This window comes from Rhipicephalus sanguineus, chromosome 10, assembly GCF_013339695.2.
Source record: "Rhipicephalus sanguineus isolate Rsan-2018 chromosome 10, BIME_Rsan_1.4, whole genome shotgun sequence".
NCBI classification, from domain to species: domain Eukaryota; kingdom Metazoa; phylum Arthropoda; class Arachnida; order Ixodida; family Ixodidae; genus Rhipicephalus; species Rhipicephalus sanguineus.
This window is the reverse complement of record NC_051185.1, coordinates 45,718,395-45,742,934: the sequence shown is the minus strand read 5'-3', so window position 1 is coordinate 45,742,934 and position 24,540 is coordinate 45,718,395. Positions and strand designations below refer to the sequence as shown.

At 43.4% G+C, this 24,540-nt stretch overlaps 2 protein-coding genes across 3 annotated transcripts in view; both read left to right on the top strand.

The window, feature by feature from the left end:
- Window positions 1-115: 115 nt before the first annotated feature.
- On the top strand, window positions 116-5,206 carry LOC119371791 (cytochrome c oxidase subunit 5B, mitochondrial). Its single transcript, XM_037642250.2, has 4 exons — window positions 116-274; window positions 1,144-1,217; window positions 2,534-2,633; window positions 4,928-5,206. The coding sequence occupies exons 1-4, from the start codon at window positions 178-180 to the stop codon at window positions 5,032-5,034; spliced, it is 378 nt and encodes a 125-aa protein (XP_037498178.1). The 5' UTR covers window positions 116-177; the 3' UTR covers window positions 5,035-5,206.
- A 710-nt stretch (window positions 5,207-5,916) lies between these two features.
- Window positions 5,917-24,540, top strand: part of LOC119371787 (brefeldin A-inhibited guanine nucleotide-exchange protein 1) — a 63,850-nt gene continuing 45,226 nt past the window's right edge. For both annotated transcript variants that reach the window (XM_037642246.2, XM_037642245.2), the window contains exons 1-5: window positions 5,917-6,200; window positions 9,369-9,405; window positions 12,018-12,261; window positions 13,980-14,374; window positions 15,448-15,574. In XM_037642246.2, coding sequence (XP_037498174.1) covers window positions 6,077-6,200; window positions 9,369-9,405; window positions 12,018-12,261; window positions 13,980-14,374; window positions 15,448-15,574 — 927 coding nt within the window. In that variant the 5' untranslated portion in view covers window positions 5,917-6,076. The remainder of the gene's footprint in view (window positions 6,201-9,368; window positions 9,406-12,017; window positions 12,262-13,979; window positions 14,375-15,447; window positions 15,575-24,540) is intronic.

Genomic DNA, 24,540 nt, shown 5'->3' with positions numbered 1-24,540 from the left:
ATTTTTTAGCAATAAATTTTACCAAATAAACTTATACTAAAATACTTCACGTAGATAAAAACAAAATAATATTTTATATAATTTATGGTGCGTAAATAATAAATTGTTATTGCACATTTTCTGCAGTCCTGCGTTCTCCTTCAAGCATCGCACACGGTGAACTTCACGAAGGCAAGGATGGCTGCAGCGGTTGTTGTTGGAAGGTCACTCCTACGAAGTGCACGGCAAACCGTTTGCATCAATGCAGTGCGGTTCAAATCCGAGGAAAAACCACGTAAGTCTCCTCCCAATCGCTCCCTCTTCGTTCGCTCTTTCGTTTCTAACTTAACCATACAGACCGTGCATCGGACGCACGGACTAAGCCTAGCCACACGCATCGTAAACTGTAGCGTTAAACCGAAAATTCGAGTGCCTGAGACCCGTACAGGTTGTTTTTCGAGGGTGCATCACAACGGGTAATCGAAAGCTCGCGTTCGTAGCCCACGCGTCGGTGCTTTGCTGGGGCGGATCTCGGGATCGCAACTAAACACGCCGGCTCGGAAACCTTCGCTAAGTACACTATGCCGGCTCTTTCGGAACGAATTGAAACTGTTCTATGAATCGGGAAGTGTCCGCAGGCACCGTTTATTAACTTCGCGTGTCTTGTCGGCTAAACCTTTCAAATTGACCGTCATACGCACGTGTCTCATTCAGCTGACTAGCGACCGAGTTAACTAATCTCTGTGTGGGGTAACTGTTTCAACAGTACTAGTTATAGAACTAATGTTAACTATTTCCATACGCACGCGTATAGAATGACACCATGCCTAATGATTACTCGTAACTTCGAGCCATCTGTACATTCACTTTCGACTGCTAGCATTGATAGTGTCTGCGTGGTAACTGTTTCAGTAGTACTAGCTAAGGAACTAATGATAACTCTTTCCATACGCGCGATTATAGAATGACACTGTGCCCAATGATTGCTTGTAACTTCGAGCCATCTATACATTCACTCGCGACTGCTAGCAATGAGCGTTTTGCGGGAAGGGGGCGTGATGTACCAGATAATATGGGAGCAGGTTGTTCAACAGAAACTTGAATACATGCTAGCGTAAATTGCAATCCTTTGAAATGTTCGTTTTGTTTTTGCTCCTTTCGCAGGTTTGTACAGCGGGATGGAGTACGCCACAGGCCGTGAAAGACAGGAACTCCTAGCGATGGCAGCAGGAAACGATGTGCGTTTGTGTGGTTCACTATTTAGTTTTGCTGAATGTGCGATTTGCCTGAGCAACCGGCCTATCGCTCATTAGAGTGTTGCTGAAAAACATAAGGCAACATTTTGATCAACATTTGAGGTAGTGGTGATGTACACACCCATCGAACACCAATCATTGTCAACAGAATAGTTCTGTCATCTGTTATGTAAGGAATTGCTTTGATGAAGGCCATTTCTCTTTAGTGGCATGAACACAGAGTGGCACTCTTGTTTCTGATCCAAACAGTTCCGGTTTTCAAATATTCAGAAAAAGTTTTGTGAAATATAAAACTGGTATGAAATTGATAGTTCTGGTACAAGTTAAGAGTTATATTGGATCCATATGATGTCGGAGCGTAAGTTTACTTAAGGGCCAATTAACCGTCAGCATGGATAAATGAAAATTAATTTTCTTCCCTGGCGTCGCCCCTGCTGAGCTCAATTAGCGGTGGAATGATTACAACTTTAAAGGATCTTTATAAAGTGCTACCAGAGTTGTTTGCCTTGAGCACGACAGTCGTAGTGTCAGAAGATTGCCTGTTCCCACCACTCTTAGCACACACTAATTGTAAACCAGCAGCTGTAAAGGTGTGCTTCCTGAAAGATGAGCTGGTTTTGTGAACACAGTGGTTCATTTGTACAACAGTACAAGATCAGAACACACACGCTACCAACTGGTGGGTCTCATTTCAGAGTGGTCTCAGGAAAAGTTGAAACTCAAATGAACGACTGATATTACAAGCGTTTTTGATGTAATTGAGTGAAAGTTCTCATTCTTTTGTCTATGAGTCAATTATAACAGAAAGCTTTCCTTTGCATGCTCTTGTAAGCCTTCGTTGTGACGCCTTGCTTTACACATGAGTTCTTTCTTTATATATATTTATATCCTGCATTGTTAGTGGTCTGTGCTAAACACTGTGAGTTTGTGCTTGTTCATAACCTTTCTTGCGATAGTGCTCGTTTGAACTATCTGTTACAAGTGCATCTAGCACACTGGGCTGTATGAGAGTTTGTGTCCCAATTCTCTTTATTATACCTTGGTATTCCCTGATAATTCTACTTATTCGACAGCACTGTCACGATTGTGAATCGGTCTTTAACTGCTGGTTGGCATTCTTCTACAGCCACATTGCTTCAGAACTGGCGAAAGTTTATTGGTCGGTTCACTTGAAGAGAGATCTAAACTTCTCCGGGAACAGACATTACTTTTTGTTCGATGGCATGGTTTGACAGTTGGAAGTTTCTGCATTTGAAATTCGCAGGCTACATGCCTCTGTCCTTGTTTCTTTCGTGCAGGATCCATTTGATATGAAGGTCTTCAAGAGGGGCCCGGGCACCAAGGACAACCCAAACCTGATTCCATCCCACTTAGAGAAACGAATGATCGGTTGCATTTGTAAGTACATTTGGATGAAAGCCTCAGTACGACACTTTTAGTTGAGAACCGTTACTTTTGCTGTTGTTTTGAAATTTGTTAGGGAGCTGTATTGCGTCATAGGTTGCTGGTGAGTGAAATGTAAAGGCAGCTCACATAGAAAGAATAGTTTTAGGTTTTGTAATTCATGATTTTTACAAGTGCAAAATCGAAACTGGACACTGAAAGAGATGCCGCATATGCTAAACTACAGCTGATACATTTCAGGAACGTTCCTGATGGAGTCGTTATTGAAAATTGACTTGGAATTTCCCACTGTGGCATACCTCATAGTTTTATCATACTATTTGCGCATAAAATCCCAAAATTAATATTTCTTTTAAAGGGCCCCTAAACCACCCAGCGGTCGAAATTTAGTTGAGGTGAGGAAGTTGTGCTCGAGTTTACAACGAACACGTAGCCGTGAGAATTTTTCAAAACGGTGCCGTAATAGCGGAGTTACACGCGTTTGATGATCGAAACGCGACGATCGCTTCTTTCCCTCTTTCCTACGTTACCTTCTTCCAAAACCGCTTTGCCCTCCTCGCTGAATGCCCCTCCTCATCTCGCGTGGCATACGTCACCGCTGACGCGCTGTTCGAGACAGCGTCTACTTCCGGTTGCATCGACTCCGGCGACTCCGACGCTCCAGCTCGCCGTCAACTCTGTGTGGTATCTGGGTGCACTGTTCGTTGACTAACCGCTGTTGCTGCCGTGCCGGCCCGTGCCCCTACGAATCGTGCCGGTATGGACCCTGTGTTGCGCGCACGCCTTCAAAGGATCGCCAACGTGATTGGACCCGTACGGGGACACGCCGTGCCAAACCACCTCGGCTCGAGATGAGTTCACGGAGCTCATCAAACCGCAAGGCGTGGATGTGTAATTACGCTAGCGACTTGGCGGTTGCATTTTAGTCTGTCCGGCATTAAAGAAAGCGTCGCGTAAAACCAAATAAAATGTCCCCAAGCTGGCGCCAGGTCAAGTGGCGCCAGCTATGGAGGATTAGAAACAACTAACAAACGCGTAATCTATGTCCTCCGAGCATTCGGAAGCGCCCTTCTCGACTCGCTAAGCCTACAGCATCGATTATTTGAGTATGGCTCTCCAAAAGGGGGCTCAATCGGTACGAATACTTTGCTGTCGAAGCTTAAGGACATGAATCTAAAGCAAATGGAAGCATCAGTTGGGAGCTTACACGCTACAGAGCACACGGCGGCCACTTGATAGACTCGAGGTGGACGACAACCGCTTTTGGCACTGCGGCCATGTTTTTCGGAGGCTTGCCGGCGTAGCTTGCCGTGCAAGTTGGACTGCTGTCGCGCGTGCGGCGACGGCCGACGTTCTGCGGCACCGCGCCGTTGTGACAGGCTTGCCGCTAGCGTGAGTGGGCCCTTACGGGCCGCAGATATCGATTCGCAAGCGGCAACACGACCAAGAACAGCAAGGTGCGCACGAACAGCTGTTTGCAGAGTAACCGGAAGTCGTCGGTTGTCGTTCGGTCAATCGCAAGCATCGAAACTGATAACGTCATAGTTTCACTGGTGATGTCACACATGTCAGTGGCGGGAATGGCGGGGACCGGAAAGGAGAAACTATTGTTTTTTCGAAATTGTGGCGCGCCCGCGACCTGTAGCGCTGCGGCGTGTGGCATTGTTGATCGCAACGGCATTCTGCACGCGATGCGCTTGTTTACTTGAAATGTTTGGGAAAATGTCGGAGGGGGTTTAGGGGCCCTTTAAAGTTCTCTCATTCTTGTGAAAGCAATGACATGTGGTGCTTCCTGCTATGTTATCATCAAAATATAGGTGCTAAGACTTCATGATGTGGCCAAACTTAAAAAACCTTGATTATTTGATTTGTCCATCTGACACCAACCTCAGTAAACAAATTGCTTTAACTTAGGTAGTTCTATGTTAAATTGCTGAATGCGTGTACATCTTTTCCGGTAAACTTCTGTTAAATGAAACTTACTTTCCCAGTCTCTTCAGGTTTCATTTTATGCATTCAAAAATATGTAGTGGATATGCACTTAAGTAAGGCACTGTTTATTGGAACATTGCCATTGTGCAGAAAGTCTTGATTGAAGTGCATTTTTTGGATGTGCTGAAATGCAGCTTTGATATATGCTCAGCATATGTGTAACTTTTGAGCATCAAACCCCAACAATTACTGTTTTTTGTACATTATTTTTAGTGTATGAACTAATATTCTTTTTTTTTTTGCTAGATGTATTTGTGTTGTTCTAATTGGCCTCGCATATGATTTCATCTTTCCAGGTGAAGAGGATCAGACCCACATCAACTGGATGTGGCTTCACCGAGGGGACCCAAAGCGTTGCGAGTGTGGATACTGGTTCAAGATTGTGGACGCGAAACCATTGTAGCGAGCACTATGCCAGGCCTAGTCCAGTTATAGACCTCACATTTTTTTCTTAAAAAGCAGAAACACAACGCAATATAGGAGTATCCGGCAGCGCAGCTTGCAAATACAGCACAATGTCCGTTTTGTTTCCCCTTGGCAAGAAATAAAAAAAAAAGGCCAGAAGTTTCATCTGTTGTCACCTTGTCGATTCTTCTCTGAATGTCAGTCAAATCAAACTTAATTGGGCCAACTGGCTCATGCAAGAAAGTTTCCTGCATGCAACTTTGTAACCCATATGAACTTTTGAGTGCGCAATGCTCCATAGTCTAGTTGTGTGAAGGGGTTTATATAGCGAGTATTTCGGTAATGCAAATATACTTTGCGTATGCAAAGCCAGAAACCCCGTTTGTGTTTTTATAAACTGGTTTGGGTTCTTTTGTACGCCCAGCAGTTGGCATTTCCTAAGCCAAAGACGCAAAATCGAAAACTCCGTAACGTTTGAAATAGGCGCCGCAGTGGCAAGCATCTCCGTGATGTTTGCTATCATCATCATCAAACTGGTCATTGCTTTCTTATGCTGATGCTGCTGATGCGCTGATATCATTCACTGCTAAGTCATCTAACTAACCTATTAAAACAGTGAGGCGTCTAAGCATGTCAGTGGTGTAGTGATTACATTGAAACTTGTTCATTTTATGTGCATTTTCTGCGGGTCGAGCAACAAACGAGTACAGCGTCAGAATGCACTGACGCGAGCAACACGATCACGATGCCTTACGCTGCAGCGAGATGTTGATTGACGCCTAGATAACGTTGGCGTTTTTAAGCGCAAATGATTCTGACGTGTTTCGAGTTTACGTGGTAATGGCGTGTACTAAACTTCGACGGACGTATCGGCGGCAGACTTTGACGTCACCTTTCGGTTTCAGCATGGCGTCGTGCGAGTGGTGTTTGACCGAGTGTCTGTGCTAGGCCATTTGGAATCTCCTCGTCGTTTTTTCGCAGCGCGCGGCGATTCTAGCGTTGTCAGTGTGCGAACGATGTCAATCAGGTAACGCGAGAGAATGCGCACAGGTTCGAACACGGGCGAAATGTTCATCACTCGTGCTCTGGAGAAGATACTAAACGATCGGGAAATCAAGCGATCATATCACTCGCAACTGAGGAAAGCCTGCGAGCTCGCACTCGGTAAGTCTTTTATGTCGTTTATTTTTCACCCCCTCACGTTGTCCTGCGTCCATTTTTTTTCCTGTTTTGACGTAAGCTTCGTTTAGTCTACGGACTGCGTTCGGCGACTATAGGCGAGCTTGGCAAGTGTGGGTTTTGAATCGCTCCAGTGGAGAAAATCGGAACGGAGAGCAGGTGTTCCAATGTCGTAGCGCTTTACGCGGTCCCTTGGCACGGATGTGCTTATTTTTCGGGGCTTTCAACTAAAGCAAAGCGACTCCAAGCGCTTTCGGCGTTTAAACGAGCTCTTAATGCGGCGCGATTAACGCGCTCGGAGCCCTCCCGATCTCGACATACGCCGCAGGCCGTGCCCTGTTTTATTTTCGTTATTATTTTCGCTCGACGCCGCCGGAACCATCTGGAGCCGTGCCTCTCTGTATTGACGTTTATTTTCTTTTTTAGTTTCTCATACAAGGTCCTCGCATTGTCGCAGCAAGTGACTGCCGTGCCCCGGATCTAGCTCGGCCACTCTAAAGTTTCTCGTCCATACATAGCTTGTTGGTTACTTTTCCGGCTACTTCACGACGTTCGGCGTTTTCATATGCACACGTGGTGCTTTTCCGCGTCTTCGTTTCACCTTGACAGTCTTTTATTGGTTTCGATTCGCTTGTACCCACCGTTTAGCTCGATCGCTACTCGCGTTTTGTTATCGAAAGCTTTTGGCTAGTTTAGTTCTGCGCCAGCTGTGTTGATTGGCACTGTCACGCGCTCGTGACCGCACGGCGGTCCAGCCCTCTTGCAAACAAACCGCGACTTGCCTTTTCTCTCGTTTCGCTCTGTGGTTTTGCCTGCGTGGCGCGGGTAGAATTAGTTTCTTTTTTACCGGAATATCTCGCGTTTGATAAAAGAGTCGCAGCTAACTTCAAATGCCGGAGCGCTTGAACCTTCATAATCGCGAAGCACCGCAAAGCTTGTACCGGATTCCACAATCTCGCTGCGCTTGTTTTTGTGCCGGCAGGTTGCGTAATACACTGTGGTATGTGTCTTGCGTGGCGGCGATTGCACGGGAAAAAAAATAAATAAATAAACGGAGTGCTTTGGCCGAGTGACGTCGATATTAACGCCGCTCCGATGCGCTGGTGAAGGAAGTTCCGATGATTATAAGTTTGAAGTTTTATTTCGCCACAGTGTTACATTGTTGACATTTTTACAGTCATGCATGAAACAAAAATACAAAGTGGTTTCGGTTTGCTTCCTCTGCAAGGAAATAGCTGTAAGTGACCGCGAAGGTCACTTGTTTCATGCATAACTGAGTCACTGAGGAAAAAAAAAAAATTACAGGGTTAGAAGAAATTTTTTTAGCCTCTATTTGATAATCAGCATGCATCTGATTACTCTTAGTGGGGTTAATTAGGTTAGTCTGAGTTGATTTCAATAAAAAAATTTAAACTTGCAAATAGGTTAATTAGGTAAGCACTAGCGTGGGAGCATTGCTTTTCTGTTCATTACAGCACAAAAAAAAAGTTAATAAAATCTTGTGATGTTTGCGAAATAAGAAGCCTCATTAAAGTTTTAATTATTTATATTAGCTGTTTCACTGCTCTGACATTCTTATTCAGTTTTGATGTGAAGTTGTTAACTTACAGCACGTTTAGCACGACAGTTGTGTTTTTGCAACAATCCTTCTTTCATACATTTGTTAAAAAAATAAAAATTACTTCAGCTGCAAGGTGTGTCGCAATAACCACACATAACACAGCTCATTTTATAAAAAGCAACTTGTATCTCCTTTTTTTTTTTCTGTTGTAATATTGCATACCTGTGTAAGGTCTTGTTAGAAAGTGTAGCACAGAACTCGGACTAATTTACCCATTTCAGGCACCGTGCACGCATTTCCTTATGCAGTTTCTTTTCACCAGTTGCGTTCAGTAGTGGCAAAACACTTAACTATGGCAGATGCAGTTACCACATTTGACAGGACGTTTGACGTGCTGCTAACAGCAGCCATGTTGAAAGGATAACTTTTATAGGTTTGATAAGTTGGGCACATGCCGTGAATAGGTGATTCAATTGTTTTTATGCGAAAATGCAGTACTATCTTCTGCCCAATGAGCAGATTATTTTCTTGATAATGATCATGCCTCATTAGAATAAGATTAAAGCAACATCCTAACACTTTAGCGAAGTGTCAACTGCCTTGTACTAGATTATTGGGAATTCGGTGCATTCGTCAACCGTCCATCATAATTTGCACATTTGTTTAAAGGAAACATTAGCGAAGGGTCAACTCTGATTTTTCTAATCAAGTTCTTGTTAAATAAAGAAATGTACTCATTAAGCAACCACTGGAGTGACATCAATAAAGTTTCTTCTAGGCAAGAAAAAAAGCTGAATTATGTTAACTATATGAAGTTATGATTTAGGGCATTATTTTTCTTACAGAAATTGCCGAAAATCGCTAAAATTAAGAAAAAAAAAAGCATCCACGAAGTTTACATATCCATAACTATGCATCAAAAACAGGATTTCACAAATCAATACACTGCATCTATTGAGCAGCTTGAGCAGGCGAAATTGATGTTTATGTTTACAAGTCTTGTGAAATTGTTACATTGCTTACAATGTAGAAGGATATTGCAATGTCATGCTTGGAGGATAGTGAAAGTATCTCCGAGCAGCGCATAATGCGTCAATTTTTCCACTTTAGGTTTCTAATGTGTGCATTAGAAAATTTTTATGTCAAGTTACTTAATTATGACTTGACTCTTTGGTTCTGCGTTCTTTCTTTTGGCTTCTCGATTGTTAAGAATGTTTGGTGCAAAGGTATAGCCAAAAAAATGTTTTTTCTCTACAGTTGGTACACTCAAACGTTGACGTTTAGATGCAGAAATTGTGATAAAAATTTTTGCACTGGACGGAGAAAAACAACTTTGCTGTTTTCACGTATTCCTACAGGAATTCCTAAAGTAAATTTTTCAACCCAAGCAGTTAATTAGACCTGACTGACGGTGCTTACTAATGAGCACTATTCAAATACCTGCAATTTGTCTTTGTGTGATGTGTATGGTAGCATGTGTGTAATGTTTGAAGGCAGCAAAAAAACAGCACTGTGTATCGTGGCTTTACATCATCCTTTCTTAAGTGCTGTTCAGTCCCATTTTACAATGTTCACATTATGCTCTTTTACAGAGGAAATCAAAAATGAAATCAAGAACCAAGCACCAAGGTATGTGATATGAAATTCATGCTTATAATGGCATGTTTGGAGGCCATGTTTACATTTTTTACATGTTTCATAGCTTCCCATTAATTAATGCTTGGCTTGACCTATGCATAGCCTGTTCGGAAATGTTACCTACCAGCTTCCTTAATTAAATTCAATTGTATATTGAACAAAGCAGCCTGTGTGTGGAATATGGTATTGTAACATTTGTAAACATGTTTTGAGTCTGCATTAACCATTGTATAGGCGTTTTCAGTTGAAAAGTTGCTGTGCACAATTATGATAATTATCGTCATGTTGTTATTGCAGTGGCTAATGTTTACTTGAAGCCAGAGCATGTGTAGGATGAAAGGGAGACCCTAAGCATTGGGAAGTTTTTGAAGCAGTGTGTTCAGGCTGGGGAGTTTCCCAAAAGCAAGAAGGTTAAAGTCATTGTACACAGTGGTCAGTGATAAGCTGATAATAGGAAAAACAGAACTTGGAAAGCTTATCAGGGAGCAAAGCAAGCTAAAATGCAAAAATCTTCGTTCAAAACACAGTAATAGATGAAAGTACAGCATCAAGAATAGGTGCTGTACAAAATACAGCGTATGATGCTTTGCACCTATCTGTTTGATCAGTTAATAACAATAGGGGATTTTATTGCACATCCTACCCAATGCATGGTTTTTACTATGTTATTAGTACATTGTTATCAGCTGTCCACAGGCTATATTAAGGACAGAAATTTGTCTTCTGGCTTTGGCTACCTGACTCATCCTAATTTGGGCACCACATCATGTAAACCAGTAAACTGTATTCTAACTATTAAAACTGTTGCAAAAAACAGTGAAGGGACAGGACTTGAGGAAGAGAACAAAACTTGGTGCCAAGTGCAACTAGTCCACTTCAGAATTCCTTGTAACTGTATCCTAAGATTCTTTGATTTTCCTAATATGAAGTCCACTTTATTTTGTATGCCCTCTCCTGTATAGGCCTGAAAAGGCCCACAGTATTGAATAAATAAAATAAATAATGCCAGTGCATAATTTTTAAATTTGTCATAACGTTGTGTAACCACGACCATTTCAAAGTTTAAAGGAAATTGTGTATTTCTACATTGAAAATGGCTGCCAGCTATTTCTTTTTTTATATGAAGAGTGGTAATCTGGCTTGGCTGATAGGCCCTTTTCGAAATTAGAGAAAGTGAAGAAAAGAAGAAAGTCCCGGAAGGCCGAGGGACGTAGTCTACTCATACGACTCTATAATGCTAGAGCTTTTCTTAGGCTGAGGATGTGAAGGATGAGAGATGGAGCAGGGTTTACTATGCAAAGTGTCATAGATCAAACAAGTATATTAAAAACATGTTAGTGCTTTGCATAAATTGTACCACCAAATAAAAGAGTTTACATGCAGCAGTGCCTTAATCAGCCTATATTGAGTAAGCAGAAGCAACATTGCATGTAAGGTTGCTTTTCTTTTTCTTTTCTTTCTTTTTTATTTTTATTATTATCTTTTAAAAATTAAGTTTAAGATCTCTGGACAACCTTACTTTGATGTATTGGATACCAGACACTTTGTGCATTTGTGCACACTTTGTGTCGGAGGCCTTTTTTAATATGCAAAAAATTATTTTTCTCTGGGTAACACATTAGTAACAACATTAAATTTCAATGCCACATATTGGCAATGTGTTTCAGAACCATGCAGGAAAAATTTTTAATCAGAGTTTTTTAATCTAAATTCGAACTATGACATAACAATTATTGATTCGGATTTGAAAAACTAGCTTTATTGAAAAAATAAAAGTTAAATTATTGTTATCTTATCAATGTATTGTGACCTGCATCGAAGTCTTCTAAATCACAGTTCATAAGCGTGTGGATTTCTGTATCATCAAAATTGTGCCAGCATTTTTATCTTGCACTGTTACACTATGTGATAAAGCAAGAGATGTAAGTGGCAGTGATGTGATGCGAAAACAAACCCTGTCACGTAATTTTGGTTTAATTAGGTTCTGTACAGATGGCACAACTAGTCTCTGGATGTTTCATATTCATAACTTAGCAAAGGCAGGTCCTATAGCTTTCCTAGCATAAATCAGGGAGTCGAGGCCAGAGGTCTGAGTTGGCAAACCAACTATGAAGGCTCGCTTACACATCTTTAGTGCATCAGTTGCTGAATATGCACACTCCTGAGAAGAATTTTTTTTAAATGTGCACTCAGTAAAAGCGTAGTTTAACAAGCCTGCCATCTTGATGTGCCTGACTCTTTCTACTTAAACTTTGCACATGTGTTTTTTGTTTTTGGGGTAATAATCTTGATGAAAAGGGCAATTGAGCCACTTTTGCCCCTTTACACTCAAACCTCATTATAACAAATTCACATATGCCACGAAAATAACTTCGTTATATCCAAAAATTCGTTATAAACGTTTATTCGTAACACTCTACCTATGACAAGACTATTCTTCATTTACTTTGTTATAACCGATAATTCATTATATCCATGTTCCTTATATCAAGGTTTGAGCGTAGTCCTCAATGATCTCATTGTGCTACTCTCGCATTCAAAATACTGATTCTTGTCTGCCAATTGTTGGCCGAAATGGAATGTTTCTCTGTCAAAATGCTCAGTGATCAGGAAACGTCGTCGGCGCTTCCGCTGCCCAAGGGCCAGGCAGGCCTGGAGGCGGAGAAATACCTGCTGCCTTTCGAACTGGCCTGCCAGTCCAAGTCGCCGCGCATTGTCATGACGGCGCTGGACTGCATCCAGAAGCTCATCGCCTATGGGCACCTCACGGGAAACCTTCCGGACCCGATGGAGCCCCAGAAGCTGCTCATCGACCGCATTGTCGAGACCATCTGCGGGTGTTTCCAGGTGAGCTTGCCAGTGTGGCTGCACGCTTTTGTTGGCTAACGGAGGACACTTGCAGTGTTTCGCGTAAACAGGAAACCACAGTCCATGTGGTCTGTTTCTGGGATGAGATTGTGCACCCTTAGCACAGGGAACACAGTGTAATCATGATAGCAGCAGGATGGTGCTAGAACTTCTTGCAGAGACTTTATAGTGGTGTATATGAATGATGCGTTTCATGTGCAAATTTTTGGCGCAGCAGGAGTGTGTCAACCCACCACTCGATATTACATAATCTTTATGGTTAGGCGAAGAAAAGTGTTTTTTTACGTGGACATGCTTCTTTCAGCACATAATCATGATACGTAAACAAAAAAAAAATGACTGTGAATAACAACAAGATTGAAAGCTGTTACACCTTGAAGCCAACCAAAGTTTTCAGTTCTTAGAAGAATGCTTGTACTGGCTGAAGGCCTTCTACAGTTGTAAATAATGGTGCAGTTAGCCTTTCACCATATTTCATCACCCGGACGTAATCTTTCATCATCTGAATAAAATCATTTTTATGTAATCTTTGTGCAGGGCTTTCTAGGAACTTGCTAGGACTTGCTATTAATGGTGCTTTTATCTCCTAACTTTCACATTTCAGAATCAAACATATTTTATTCTGCCAAGATTTGGGAGAAACCCAGCGAATAAACCTATGATTGGCAGCTTCCCATATTATGTGCCATGTGCCTCTGGGCACATGGTACATAATATGGGAAGCAGAAAACTAAAAAAAAGATATGTTGTATTACATAATATTGTACCCGGCACCTCCACCACAGAAAGTCAACAAGAGCACACAAAGCTAGTATGATCTATATATATGCAAATCAGAACAGTGAAATGCGTTCATAGTGCTTGCAGTACTACATATCAGAGAAGTGGAATGCTTACAGTAGTTAAATTTGGTATTCCATCATGCTTTCTTGTGGATAAGTAAGAAGTCTGAAAAATAACCTCCAACAACTACATTAATGCTAAAAAGAATGGCAACAAATGCAAGCAGAAAAGAAGTGCTGCTCATGAATAAACAAACAACACAAGTGAAAAACGGAAAAAGCAAGGAACTTACATGGTATATACCATATTTTCTCGCATGTAATCCGCACCAAAAAAACTGAAAAATGTGCTTAAAATGTGCGAGTGGGTGTTATATGCAGGGGCTATATACACATTTTTTTTCTTATTATAGAGTCGAGGTTAAGGCAGCGGGTTCTATGCGGGGGTGGGTTATGTTCGAGAAAATGTGACATTCAAGTGTACACAAGTACAGCCAGAAACATTGTTTTCAAAGAGTGTGTCATTTAGATCCTACCTGATGGAGAAAACAAATACAAGACTCGTTCTCAAAGACAGTTTTTAAGCCAAGAAACAGTTAGATCACAGCGAATAACAAAGAACATGCGAGAACAGCGACAGCTATTGAGGCCAAAACCAAATTAACAGCGGTAACAAACTGTTCACTAACCCTAGCAAACAGATTTGACCCTTTCCAGTCCGAAAACATTACCCATTCCGTCTCTTCCTGTGTGAAACTAAATAAAACTAAACTCGAGTAAAAGAAGTTTACTTACTTATTAAGAGATGACGCATAACGCAGTGAGAAAATGCGCACATGAATCAACCACGAAACAACTTGTCAGGCACTGGCCGACAACGGACTGCGAAGGTTTAATACCGTGTCGCTGCTGCAGGGCCCGACAACCGACGACGGCGTGCAGCTGCAGATAATCAAGGCTCTACTCACGGTCGTCACTAGCCAGTGGTGCGAGGTGCACGAGGGCAGTGTGCTACAGCCCGTGCGCACCTGCTACAACATCTACCTCGCGTCACGCAACCTCGTCAATCAGACCACCGCCATCGCCACGCTCACCCAGATGCTCAACGTCATCTTCGCGCGCATGGAGGCGTGCTCCGCTGCCAACGGCGGCACCATCCCCATGGTAGGCACCAGCGGCATGCCGATCACGACAACGCTGCCGGCCACCATCACAGCTCAGACGGAGCTGGGCACCGCGGACACGGATTCGCGACGCTCGGACAAGATCGGTCTGCCGCAGGATGTCAAAGACCAGACGGAGAATTCCAGGTGCGGAGAGCTTTCGACGGAAGGAATTCAGTTTCCTTTTTGAGAAAACTAGCTAAGATTAGAACCAAAAACCATTGCTCATATACCCAGGAAGGCACTAACTATAATACTTCATACACTAAATATGGAGTACTAGGCTCATAATAGTATTAAAGAGTTAGCTTGATTGCTTGATGTGAAGCTTAATAGTACAAATATAGTTCATTAGCTGCATAAAAGAACACTATTCTAAAGTATTACAAAGTGCTTGGAGTTACCTTATCTTTCTAGTTGGATGTACACACCTGTCAACAACAAGCGATTAAATGCTTTTGTTAGCCTACCAGGCACGTTGCTATTACATTAAATGAAAAATTTATTTGCTTGTGAATGGAATTGCCTCTTACGCAGACTGAATGTGTACCTTGTAAATTTGTTCTGTTCAGAGAGCGATAATGCATGTATCACGAAACGGGAATGTCGTTTGTCATGCATTATCCAGAAAGCGATGTTCTGTATAATACACAATACAGATGTCAAGTACACTAGGACAGATACTCGGTTCTATACAGTAACTATGGCTGTGAATAACATGCTACCTGTAGCCAGTTACTTTTTGAGGTGACTTCTAACTGCAACTCATTACTTTTATATTTAAGTGGAACTTGTAACTGTAACACTGCCACTTTTTATGTAGCAAAGCAGTGTTGCTTTATTTCATTTACTAAAGCAAATATCATTACATCAAAGAATTTACTAATGATGTTTTATAGAAGAAGGAGAACATTGAAAGAAAGACAGGTGGATAAGGCTGATGTATATATTTATCACAGAAAGGTAATATATCTATTTGTTGTACAGCCAAATTTAAATGAAGTTTAAAGGTTGTGTATGTGACATGGTTACTTTTCTTACAGTAACGGAAAGACAACAGTTCTACTTGATAGGTAGTACTTGTAACAAGTTACATTGTTGGTACTTGTTTCTGTAGCGGTTATTCTACCCCAGGCAACTCTAATGGTAACACTATCATTTTTTTGCTGGCGGCATGCCTATGACTTCTTTTCACACTATGTTCCTTTTGTCTGGTGCAGCTTTGCGACACCGACTTCCATAGTTGAGCCCTCACAGACCCCACCTCCTGCGCCATCGTCGGTGACCGAGGACAGCGCGGCAGAGGAGGACGATACAAGCAGTGTCACCGACGATCGTAGTCATGGGGTGAGTCGATTGTTCTGGCATGACAAACTTCACGTGTATTAGTGTCAAGCCGCTTATTGGGGACCTCTTAACTGTGTAGCAAGTGCACCTCACCGAGCCCAAACGATGCAGCCAGAAAACAGGATGGGAAAAATCAGACGATAATTGCAGCTTGCTGACTGCTGTTGTGCAAAATAAGAACGGAATTTGCAGATTCATTCAATAAATGTAGGTGTGTTATGTAGTAGGTCTTTATCTTTTGTTTTCTTGATACCCTTGATAATTCGATGTTGGGTTAATTTGTACAATTCTTCAGGTCCCCTGAGATGTGAATGAATAAACTCTTACAGTATTGAAACTGGAACTTTCTTGTTGTGCATACTTGCCGACTTTTTTACACAGGAGGGGCTGAAGAACTATCAGAGGGGCAGGGCAGCATGAAAATTGTAATTTTTCAGGGTTCTTTGTTAGGTATTTTCTTGCAAAAGTTCATGGAAGATCCCATTCACCATGGCGATTGGTGTAAGCAATGTTTTTTGGTGGTTGCAAGAGGAAACAGCGCACGACCACAAGAATTGCACAGTGTTCAGCAATGAACATGTTCCGTAACTTACCCTTAATGTTTAAATTCACAATGCAGTACAAAAAGCAAAGCGAGTTGTATTCAGAGGCTATACACTTGAGCGACCACTTCCTGTGCTGCAAGATACTTGAAGCATTTTGTGTGCCTCCACATTAGACACATTGAGGCAGACACGATAAAAAGGAGTGTGATGCAGCATGAGAATCACTGTCGGCCAGAACTGCATGCTGTGTTTGTAAAAAGCTTGGAGAACGCTTGAACTTCGCTTTCAAGAGTAGAAAGCGATAGCGTAATCAGACCGTGTTCGTATCGCCTTCCCAATCGCTAGCCTGGCTTCGCTTCTCGGTGGAGACCTAAACAGTGCTACAAGGAAAGCCAAGGTGCGGACGCCCTCTGGCTCCTATATCCATGCATGCGGCACGACGAAACACGGCAACACGGCGGGGTGATGTCATTTAAAAGCGTGCCCGTGGGCCCTTTGCACCATCTCGCGGCTGATAGTCAAGCCGCTGAAGAACCTCAGAGATGTGTGTACTACCAACGGTAAATGGTGTATATAAATTAGATCTGTGCGAATAGCAAAATTTTGGGTGCGAAGCAAATTCGAATAATAAAGATTGAGTGCGAATCGAATCGAATAATTTCGAATAATTTTCGAATATTTCTCTAACATTTTTCGAATAATTCGAAGTGAAATTACAGAAAAAGTTGGAGAGGATTCTTAAGCATATTCTTAGGAGATAGCAACATGAAAGTGTTTCTTTTCGCTAGGTTGATGAAGCGCTGGTGGGGTCATATTTCATAGTTGTCTTTCTCATCAAGAATGAGGCAATGTAGAGGCCGAATTGTATTTATGTACATGATTTGGTGCAACCAAAGTGTTGCCGACAACACTTTACACGTGATAGGCAGAGATGCCATTTCCTCAGCCTCTCCTTCTATTTCAACTGCTGTGGAAGGCCAACTGATGTGGCGGACAAGGGTGTGCTCCCTTCAAGTCCAGAGTTCCAAATCTGCCTCGTAGACGTCGGTATATAAGAACATCTGAAATTTTGGATGCTAAAAAGCTTCGGCGTCCGATTTTTCGGACTTCCTGCCCAAATCTCAGGTCCAAAACAGCATTAATTGAGCCCCCAACTCTGCCACATCTTTCATCTCCATATTGGAACCAGCGTTTTCTTGAGTTAATACATTTGCGAAAGATAGCTTTGCCGCAATACGGGGGTGTGATGAGGTGAAGCATATTGAAAATCTAGGGATCACTTCCAAACGGACGTTGACTGTCACTTGGCTAAGTTCAACCGTAACGGACCTTGAAAGGCAGCTTTGCCGCAATACGGGGGTGTGAGAAAGTGAAGCATATTGAAAATCTAGGGACCACTTCCAATCGGACGTTGACGGCCTTGCCAGAAAACTGCAGGAGGTAGAAGGGCTCCGACACGCCTTCTATGCAGACGACATGACACTCTGGACCACAAAAGGATCACTCGCTGAAAAGGAAGAGCGCCTGCAAACTGCAGCTCACATCATCCAAGAATATGTCAGCCAGCATGGTCTACAGTGCTCCCCAGAGAAATCTGAAATCTTACGTGTATGGAGAAGCAGACATAACCACGCAGCTTCCACAGACCCATCTCAAAAACTTGAGGTATACCTCAATGGAAACCTCATACCAGAGAAACCATTGATCAGGATCCTGGGCATGTGGCTGCAGAGTAACCAACGAGCCACCCACACCCTTATGCTCCTCCAAACCAGCGTCAAGGCTATATCACACATGATATCTCGGGTGACATCTAAGAAAAGAGGGATGAAGGAAGGAGACACCCTTCGACTTGTTCGAAGCCTGGTGGTAAGCCGCATAACATATAGCCTACCTTATTATAATCTCACACAATCTGAGACCAGACGGGCCGACACCCTCTTGAGAATGGCATTCAAGACTGCTCTCCGTCTGCCGACCAGTACATCTACTGAGAAATTGATGGCACTGGGGCTTCATAACACCCTCAGCGAACTTGTTGAAGCACTTCACGTCTCACAACAACAGAGACTTGAGCGTACTCGCACGGGCCAACAGGTCCTAAAAACCCTAGGATTCCAAGCCTCGACAACGAGAGCCCAGGAAACCTGCGAGATACCTCGTCATGTCCGGGAGGGCTATCACGTTGCCCCAATTCCACGCAACATGGACCCCAACCTGCACAGCGGCAGAAGGAGAGCAAGGGCCCAATACTTCCAGAAAACCTATAGATTCCAAACTACAGCCCGTTTCACGGACGCTGCCATGTATGGGACGACGACTAAAGGAGCAGTGGCAGTGGTATGCGACCGCCGAGGCCACATAACCTCTGGAGCATCTGTCCGCCCTTGCAAGATCACAGAAGCCGAAGAGCTGGCCATCGCACTTGCCATCCGCGAAGGCCTGCATGCAAACAAGCCGCTGACAATACTCACAGACTCCCAGCAGGCCTGCAGGAACTTCCTGCAGGGCAGAATTGGGTGTGCCTGCGGCACATGTCCTTGCACAAATACCAAGGGAAGGCAAGGACGACTCCTACATACAGACCGTCATATTGATACCAGGCCACTCTGGCATCACGGGTAACCTGCACGCCGACCGGGCAGCTCGAGGCTTCGTACACAACCGAGCGCTCCCTACGTCGACTGCAGCGGACCCGGAGCCAGTTGACCTCCAGTATGCCACAATACTGAATTACCACAGAGGGCGACGCCTAAGGTATCCACCACCTCATCAAAAGCTTGCGACGAAGGAGGCCGCTGCATGGCGTAGACTCCAAACCGGAACCTACAAAAACCTACACACACTACACCGCATGCACCCCACATCTTACAGGGATGAATGCCCATGGTGCGGGGCCACACCAACCCTGTACCACATTACATGGGAGTGCACACTACACGACCTCGAACACCACAACATGAACACCTCATGTGAGCAATGGGAGGCACTGCTGTCCAGCCCGGCCCTCGACGACCAGATCAGGCTCGTTCAGAGAGCAGAGCGGATGGCAAGAGCCAGCGGAGCCCTGGACTAAGGGCCCCGACCATCAGCAAGGCCCCTACGAGGCAATCCACAGGAGCTTTGCCTGTACATAAATAAAGTTTGTCATCATCATCATCAATCGGACGTTGACTGTCTCTTGCCTCAGTTCGACCGTAACGGAGCTTGAAAGGCAGCTTTGCCGCAATACGGGGGTGTGTTGAGGTGAAGCATCTTGGAAATCTAGGGACCAAAACTGATGTTGACTGTCTCTTGGCTAAGTTCGACCGTAACGGACCTTGAAAGGCAGCTTTGCCGCAATACGGGGGTGTGTTGAGGTGAAGCATATTGAAAATCTAGGGACCACTTCCAACCCGACTTTGTCTCTTGGCTAAGTTCGACCGTAACGGAGCTTGAAAGGCAGCTTTGCCGCAATACGTGTGTGTAATGAGGTGAAGCATATTAAAAATCTGAAGAGGTCACTTTTAACCGGACGTTGACTGCATTTGTCTTTGGGAAGTTCGAATAGTTCGAATATTAAAATTTCAGTGCGAATCGAATCGAATAGCAAGTACTATTCGAAAAATATTCGAAATTACGAATATTCGCACACCCCTAATATAAATAGCTCGCCGTTAGTATGCTTGAGAATGTATGCGTGGTGTCGAGCAGCTGAACGCATCGTGCTATGGTGCGAGGGGTCACAGGTTCGAATCCCTATCCCGCTCGAACGGAAGATTTTTTATTTCTTTATTTGCATCTACCTCGAATTTTCGCTCATGGACAATGCCGATTTTTCACTCACAAACAATGACGCCGCTGCCAACACCATCGCTGACACCGACACCGGAATTTCTGCGAAACGAGCTCGTTTTAATGCTCTTTAACAAATAAGAACACAGTGTGACGGTCATGGTATAAGACACCACAGGAAGTGCCCGCACCCCCAGTGGTCGAGTTACAAGTGGAAAAATGTTGCTGGTGATCGCATTCTTTGCACACTGATATTGAGTGGGTGGGTGCGACGCATCAATGGTAATGGAGAATGGCGTCGTTTTAAAACATCTCCTCCGAACTGCACTGCCAGATTGTGCCGCCTTTTCACACATCACAGTTTATGGTCATCTAACCAAGAAAACAGCCTGCACTAGGAATGTTCACTGTACTTGAGATTCTGGCCAAGTGTGTAGAGCATTGGGTTGCCAAGTGAAAAGTCCCTGTGTACAGATCGTACTGCCGTTGGCATTTTCTTTTTCTTAAGTAAAGAAAGTGCCTGCTTGGAGAGCGAACAACAGCTCCCTAATCCAAAGCCAAGCCAGCGAATGCTGGCTATTGAAAGCTTTGTTTTAAAGGTGACCAATTTCATTGAATCCTAGAGCGGCCAACCAGATGTAGGCTTGATGCCACGCTGACAAAATCCCCCTCACCTTGACCATACAGCATATAGAAATAAAAAGAAAATGTGCTAGTTACTCGCCTTTGTTTAAATGCAAAGGGGTCATTCCAAGTGAAACGTCCCAGCCCAAAATTCGACCACCAGCGATGCTATTGAAAAAAATTGAGCTAGAAGGTATTTATGTGAGAGTGATTTTAGTAGAGTATTTTCGTTCAGAAAAATTATCTGGTCACGTGACGGCCTTTTGAAAATTCCGGCGAGATGGAAAAGTTGGGTGGGAATATATTACGCGTGCTCACCCTTGAAACTGGGTACAATGGCACATTGTGTTTTAAACCATTCTATTGTCATTTTTCTTTCACGTGACGTCACAAGAAAAACCATATATTAATTTTCCGGCTTAAATAGGCTTAGCAAAGAAGCAAGAAAACGTGCAAATTCAGACAATTTTCGTAAAACCGGCGGCAATGTTTCAGCCGCAAAAATTTTATAGCTGTTTTACCAGTCAACGTAGTATCTGCTAAAAATATTTTTAACCTTTGTAAGCTAGCGTTTATTGAGATAAATGCTTGCAAAGTTGACAAAAAATAACTTTTTGGGGAGATTCACTCGTAAATTAAGCATTGAGGCCCTCGTGATAAAAATATGTGAAAGGGTTCTTTATATGCTCCAACGTCTTCTCTTGTGACGTGGAAATTTTTATTCTTGTAAATTTTGTTTAAAGCGAAAAATAATTTTGATGTCCACAACCAATGTCACTGGTAGGCGCTGGCAAACATAATCGTTTTCCGTGATTTTAGGTAAATTATTGCGATTGATACTTGGTTAGTTCTGTCTCATATTATTTAAGACCTTGTTAGCTTATTTCCACTGGTTATTGTCAGCCTTGTTTTAGGTATGTATATATTGACCATGAGGCATCAGACAGTAGATGGACGAGAAGCCGGGCCCCTAAAGGGCTACATGCCTAAAATAGAAATAACGTTTTGAACTTTTGCTACCACGAGGAGGACCACAACCTATAAGCAGAGTGGAACTTCCTTGTCACTTCCCATGTCAAAAGCGCATGCGACGATGTTGGCGGCCCACTGAAACATCTGGCAGCAAGAGCAAGTCTACCAAAGTCATATGGTGGTCAGATTCCGCCACCACATGCTTTGTTTGGCTGGACCAAAAGTAATGTAAAGAGTGTTACAGTGATTTGGTTGCCACATTGAAAAATTCAAGAAACGAGAACCCAGCTCGCTCAGAGATTCGCCATGGTGATCTCTGTCAAAGGGACCCGACAACTGTACCATTTCGAACCGCCTACTCCTTCAACACTGTCCGCCGCGGTGGTGTAACAGTTACGGTATTCGGCTGATGACCCAAAGGTCGCGGGTTTGATCCCGGCCTCGGCGTTCGCGTTTCGATAGAGGCAAAATGCTAGAGGCCGTGTACTGTGGGATTTCAGTGCATGTTAAAGAACACCAGACGGTAGAAATTTCCGGAGCCCTCCACTATGGCGTGCCTCATAATCATGTCTTGGTTTGGGCACTTAAAACCTCAGATACTGTTATTACTTTTTCAGAACAACGTGTTGTGATTGCATCATTCTCCAACAGTCATGAACTTCAAGTGAGAAAGCCCGTATGTATGACAAGGTGGCCTACTTTGACATTAACGATTAAGGTGTAGAAAATGTGACCAGAGGACGGCACATCGGAAAGCAATAGGCCTGAACAACAAGAAATTTACGTTTTCAAGCCATAATTTCCTTTTGAAAGTGTTGGTAAACCATGAAAAGCTGTTCTCATGCTAGTGTGAGACACCCGAGAGCAAGAAATCATGTGATTCACACATCCGTGTGGCATAAACTGAAGCAGAGTCAGCCAATAAATACCACTGCCAAACGCTAATGCCCATGCTGTGCTCGTCTGCCTGACTTCCCCCTAGTGCCAGTTATGAAGGCACGAAAGTAAGCTAATTCCGATATGCGTATACACTGATGCGAAATAACGCTGCCATAGTTTGCTTGAAACACTAACGGAGCCCTCATGCAAGCCCAAAAAATCGCTGAGAAAAAGCACGTGTTCTGCAGAAAAGACAGACATCGGTAGTGCATTCCAGTGACATTGGTTGTGGACGTCAAAAATTATTTTTTCGCTTTAAACAAAATTTACAGGAATAAAAATTTCCACGTCAAAAGAGAAGACGTTGGAGCATATAAAGAACCCTTTCACATATTTTTATCACGAGGGCCTCAATGCTTAATTTACGAGTGAATCTCCACAAAAAGTCATTTTTTGTCAACTTTGCAAGCATTTATCTCAATAAACGCTAGCTTACAAAGGTTAAAAATATTTTTAGCAGATACTACGTTGACTGGTAAAACAGCTATAAAATTTTTGCGGCTGAAACGTTGCCGCCGGTTTTACGAAAATTGTCAGAATTTGCACGTTTTCTTGCTTCTTTGCTAAGCCTATTTAAGCCAGAAAATTAATATATGGTTTTTCTTGTGACGTCACGTGAAAGAAAAATGACAATAGAATGGTTTAAAACACAATGTGCCATTGTACCCAGTTTCAAGGGTGAGCACGCGTAATATATTCCCATCCAACTTTTCCATCTCGCCGGAATTTTCAAAAGGCCGTCACGTGACCAGATAATTTTTCTGAACGAAAATACTCTACTAAAATCACTCTCACATAGTTACCTTCTAGCTCAATTTTTTTCAGTAGAATCGCTGGCGGTCGAATTTTGGGCTGGGACGTTTCACTTGGAATGACCCAAAGGCCAACTCTGTTCATTGAAGCAACATTGTTACACAGGTAGAGGAAATCTTTGTAGGTTATGTATTTTCCTGCAATCCAGGGGGATAGTGATAGTGATAGTGATGAGCAGGGTTGTTTCCAAAACAAATTATGGAAATCAAATGCTGCGTCATGCCTTGCCATCTTTACTTAACTTTCTTCATTAATTGCCATACTTACTCTCTCTAAGGATGTGTGTGCACCTGTCATTCATCCTCTGATTCGTTTGCCTTACTTGTGCTTTTGATGAACGTGCATTTTAAGTTGAAAGTGCACGGTGAGGCGTTTCAAACTTTGTATTTTCATGAATGTCATGTTTAGGATGCAAGTGCTTTTACCGTATATACTCGCATAATGATCGCACTTTTTTTTCAAAAAAATTGACGCCAACTTCGGGGTGCGATCATTACGCGGGGTAAATTTTCCGTGAAAACAATATTCTGAGCACCGAAAACGCAAAGAAGTCGCTAATCTGAATTCTTACGATAGCTATCATGAACATAACCAAAAATGAAAGTAGAGTAAGGCTTACCTTTGTAATAAAATGCGCGCATTACGCAGGAGCTACATGCATGGAACACTGCCCTTTTATTTTTTGAACTCTCTGACCCCCTAACGTTCATTCTGAGTCCGAAGCGTCACTGGCGTCAGTGTCGTCGCCGCACGATTCCCTGTGGGAATCGGCAGTGTCTTCACTGTCCCACAGACGGTCATCTTCTGTCCCGTCGAGCGCGTTGGAAATGCCAGTCTTCTTAAAGCTCTTGACGACCACCTCGTCGGAAATGGTACTCCACGCTTCGAGAATCCATGAGCAGAGGACTTCCACGGAGGGTCTCCTGATTTTGCCACTTGGCGTGAAATCGTGGTCGCCCGTCGCCATCCACTCTGCGTACAGCCTCCGGACGTTGTCCTTGAACGGTTTGTTCAGTGACACGTCCAGAGGCTGTAGCAGCGAAGTTAGACCCCCAGGGATCACTGCGATTTCCGTGCGCCGCTCCTTCAGCTCGGTACAGACACTGTCAACAAGATGGCCCCGAAAGCTGTCCAGCACAAGAAGTGAAGGAAGCAGAAGCGCTCCTGCTCTTCGCCCCCAAACCGTCTTGATCCAATCAACCATGAGGTCTGCCGTCATCCACGAGCGCGGATGTGGATGCCACGGGGAAAGTTTCCCTTCGGAATTGTTTTCCGCTTCAGAATCACGTACGGCAGCAG

Excerpts from the sequence above, each read along its gene's own strand:
- LOC119371791 (XM_037642250.2), top strand. The coding sequence starts at position 178 with ATGGCTGCAGCGGTTGTTGTTGGAAGGTCACTCCTACGAAGTGCACGG. Across the intron at positions 1,218-2,533 it reads CGATGGCAGCAGGAAACGAT|GATCCATTTGATATGAAGGT; the intron begins GTGCGTTTGTGT and ends TCTTTCGTGCAG. Across the intron at positions 2,634-4,927 it reads ACGAATGATCGGTTGCATTT|GTGAAGAGGATCAGACCCAC; the intron begins GTAAGTACATTT and ends TCATCTTTCCAG.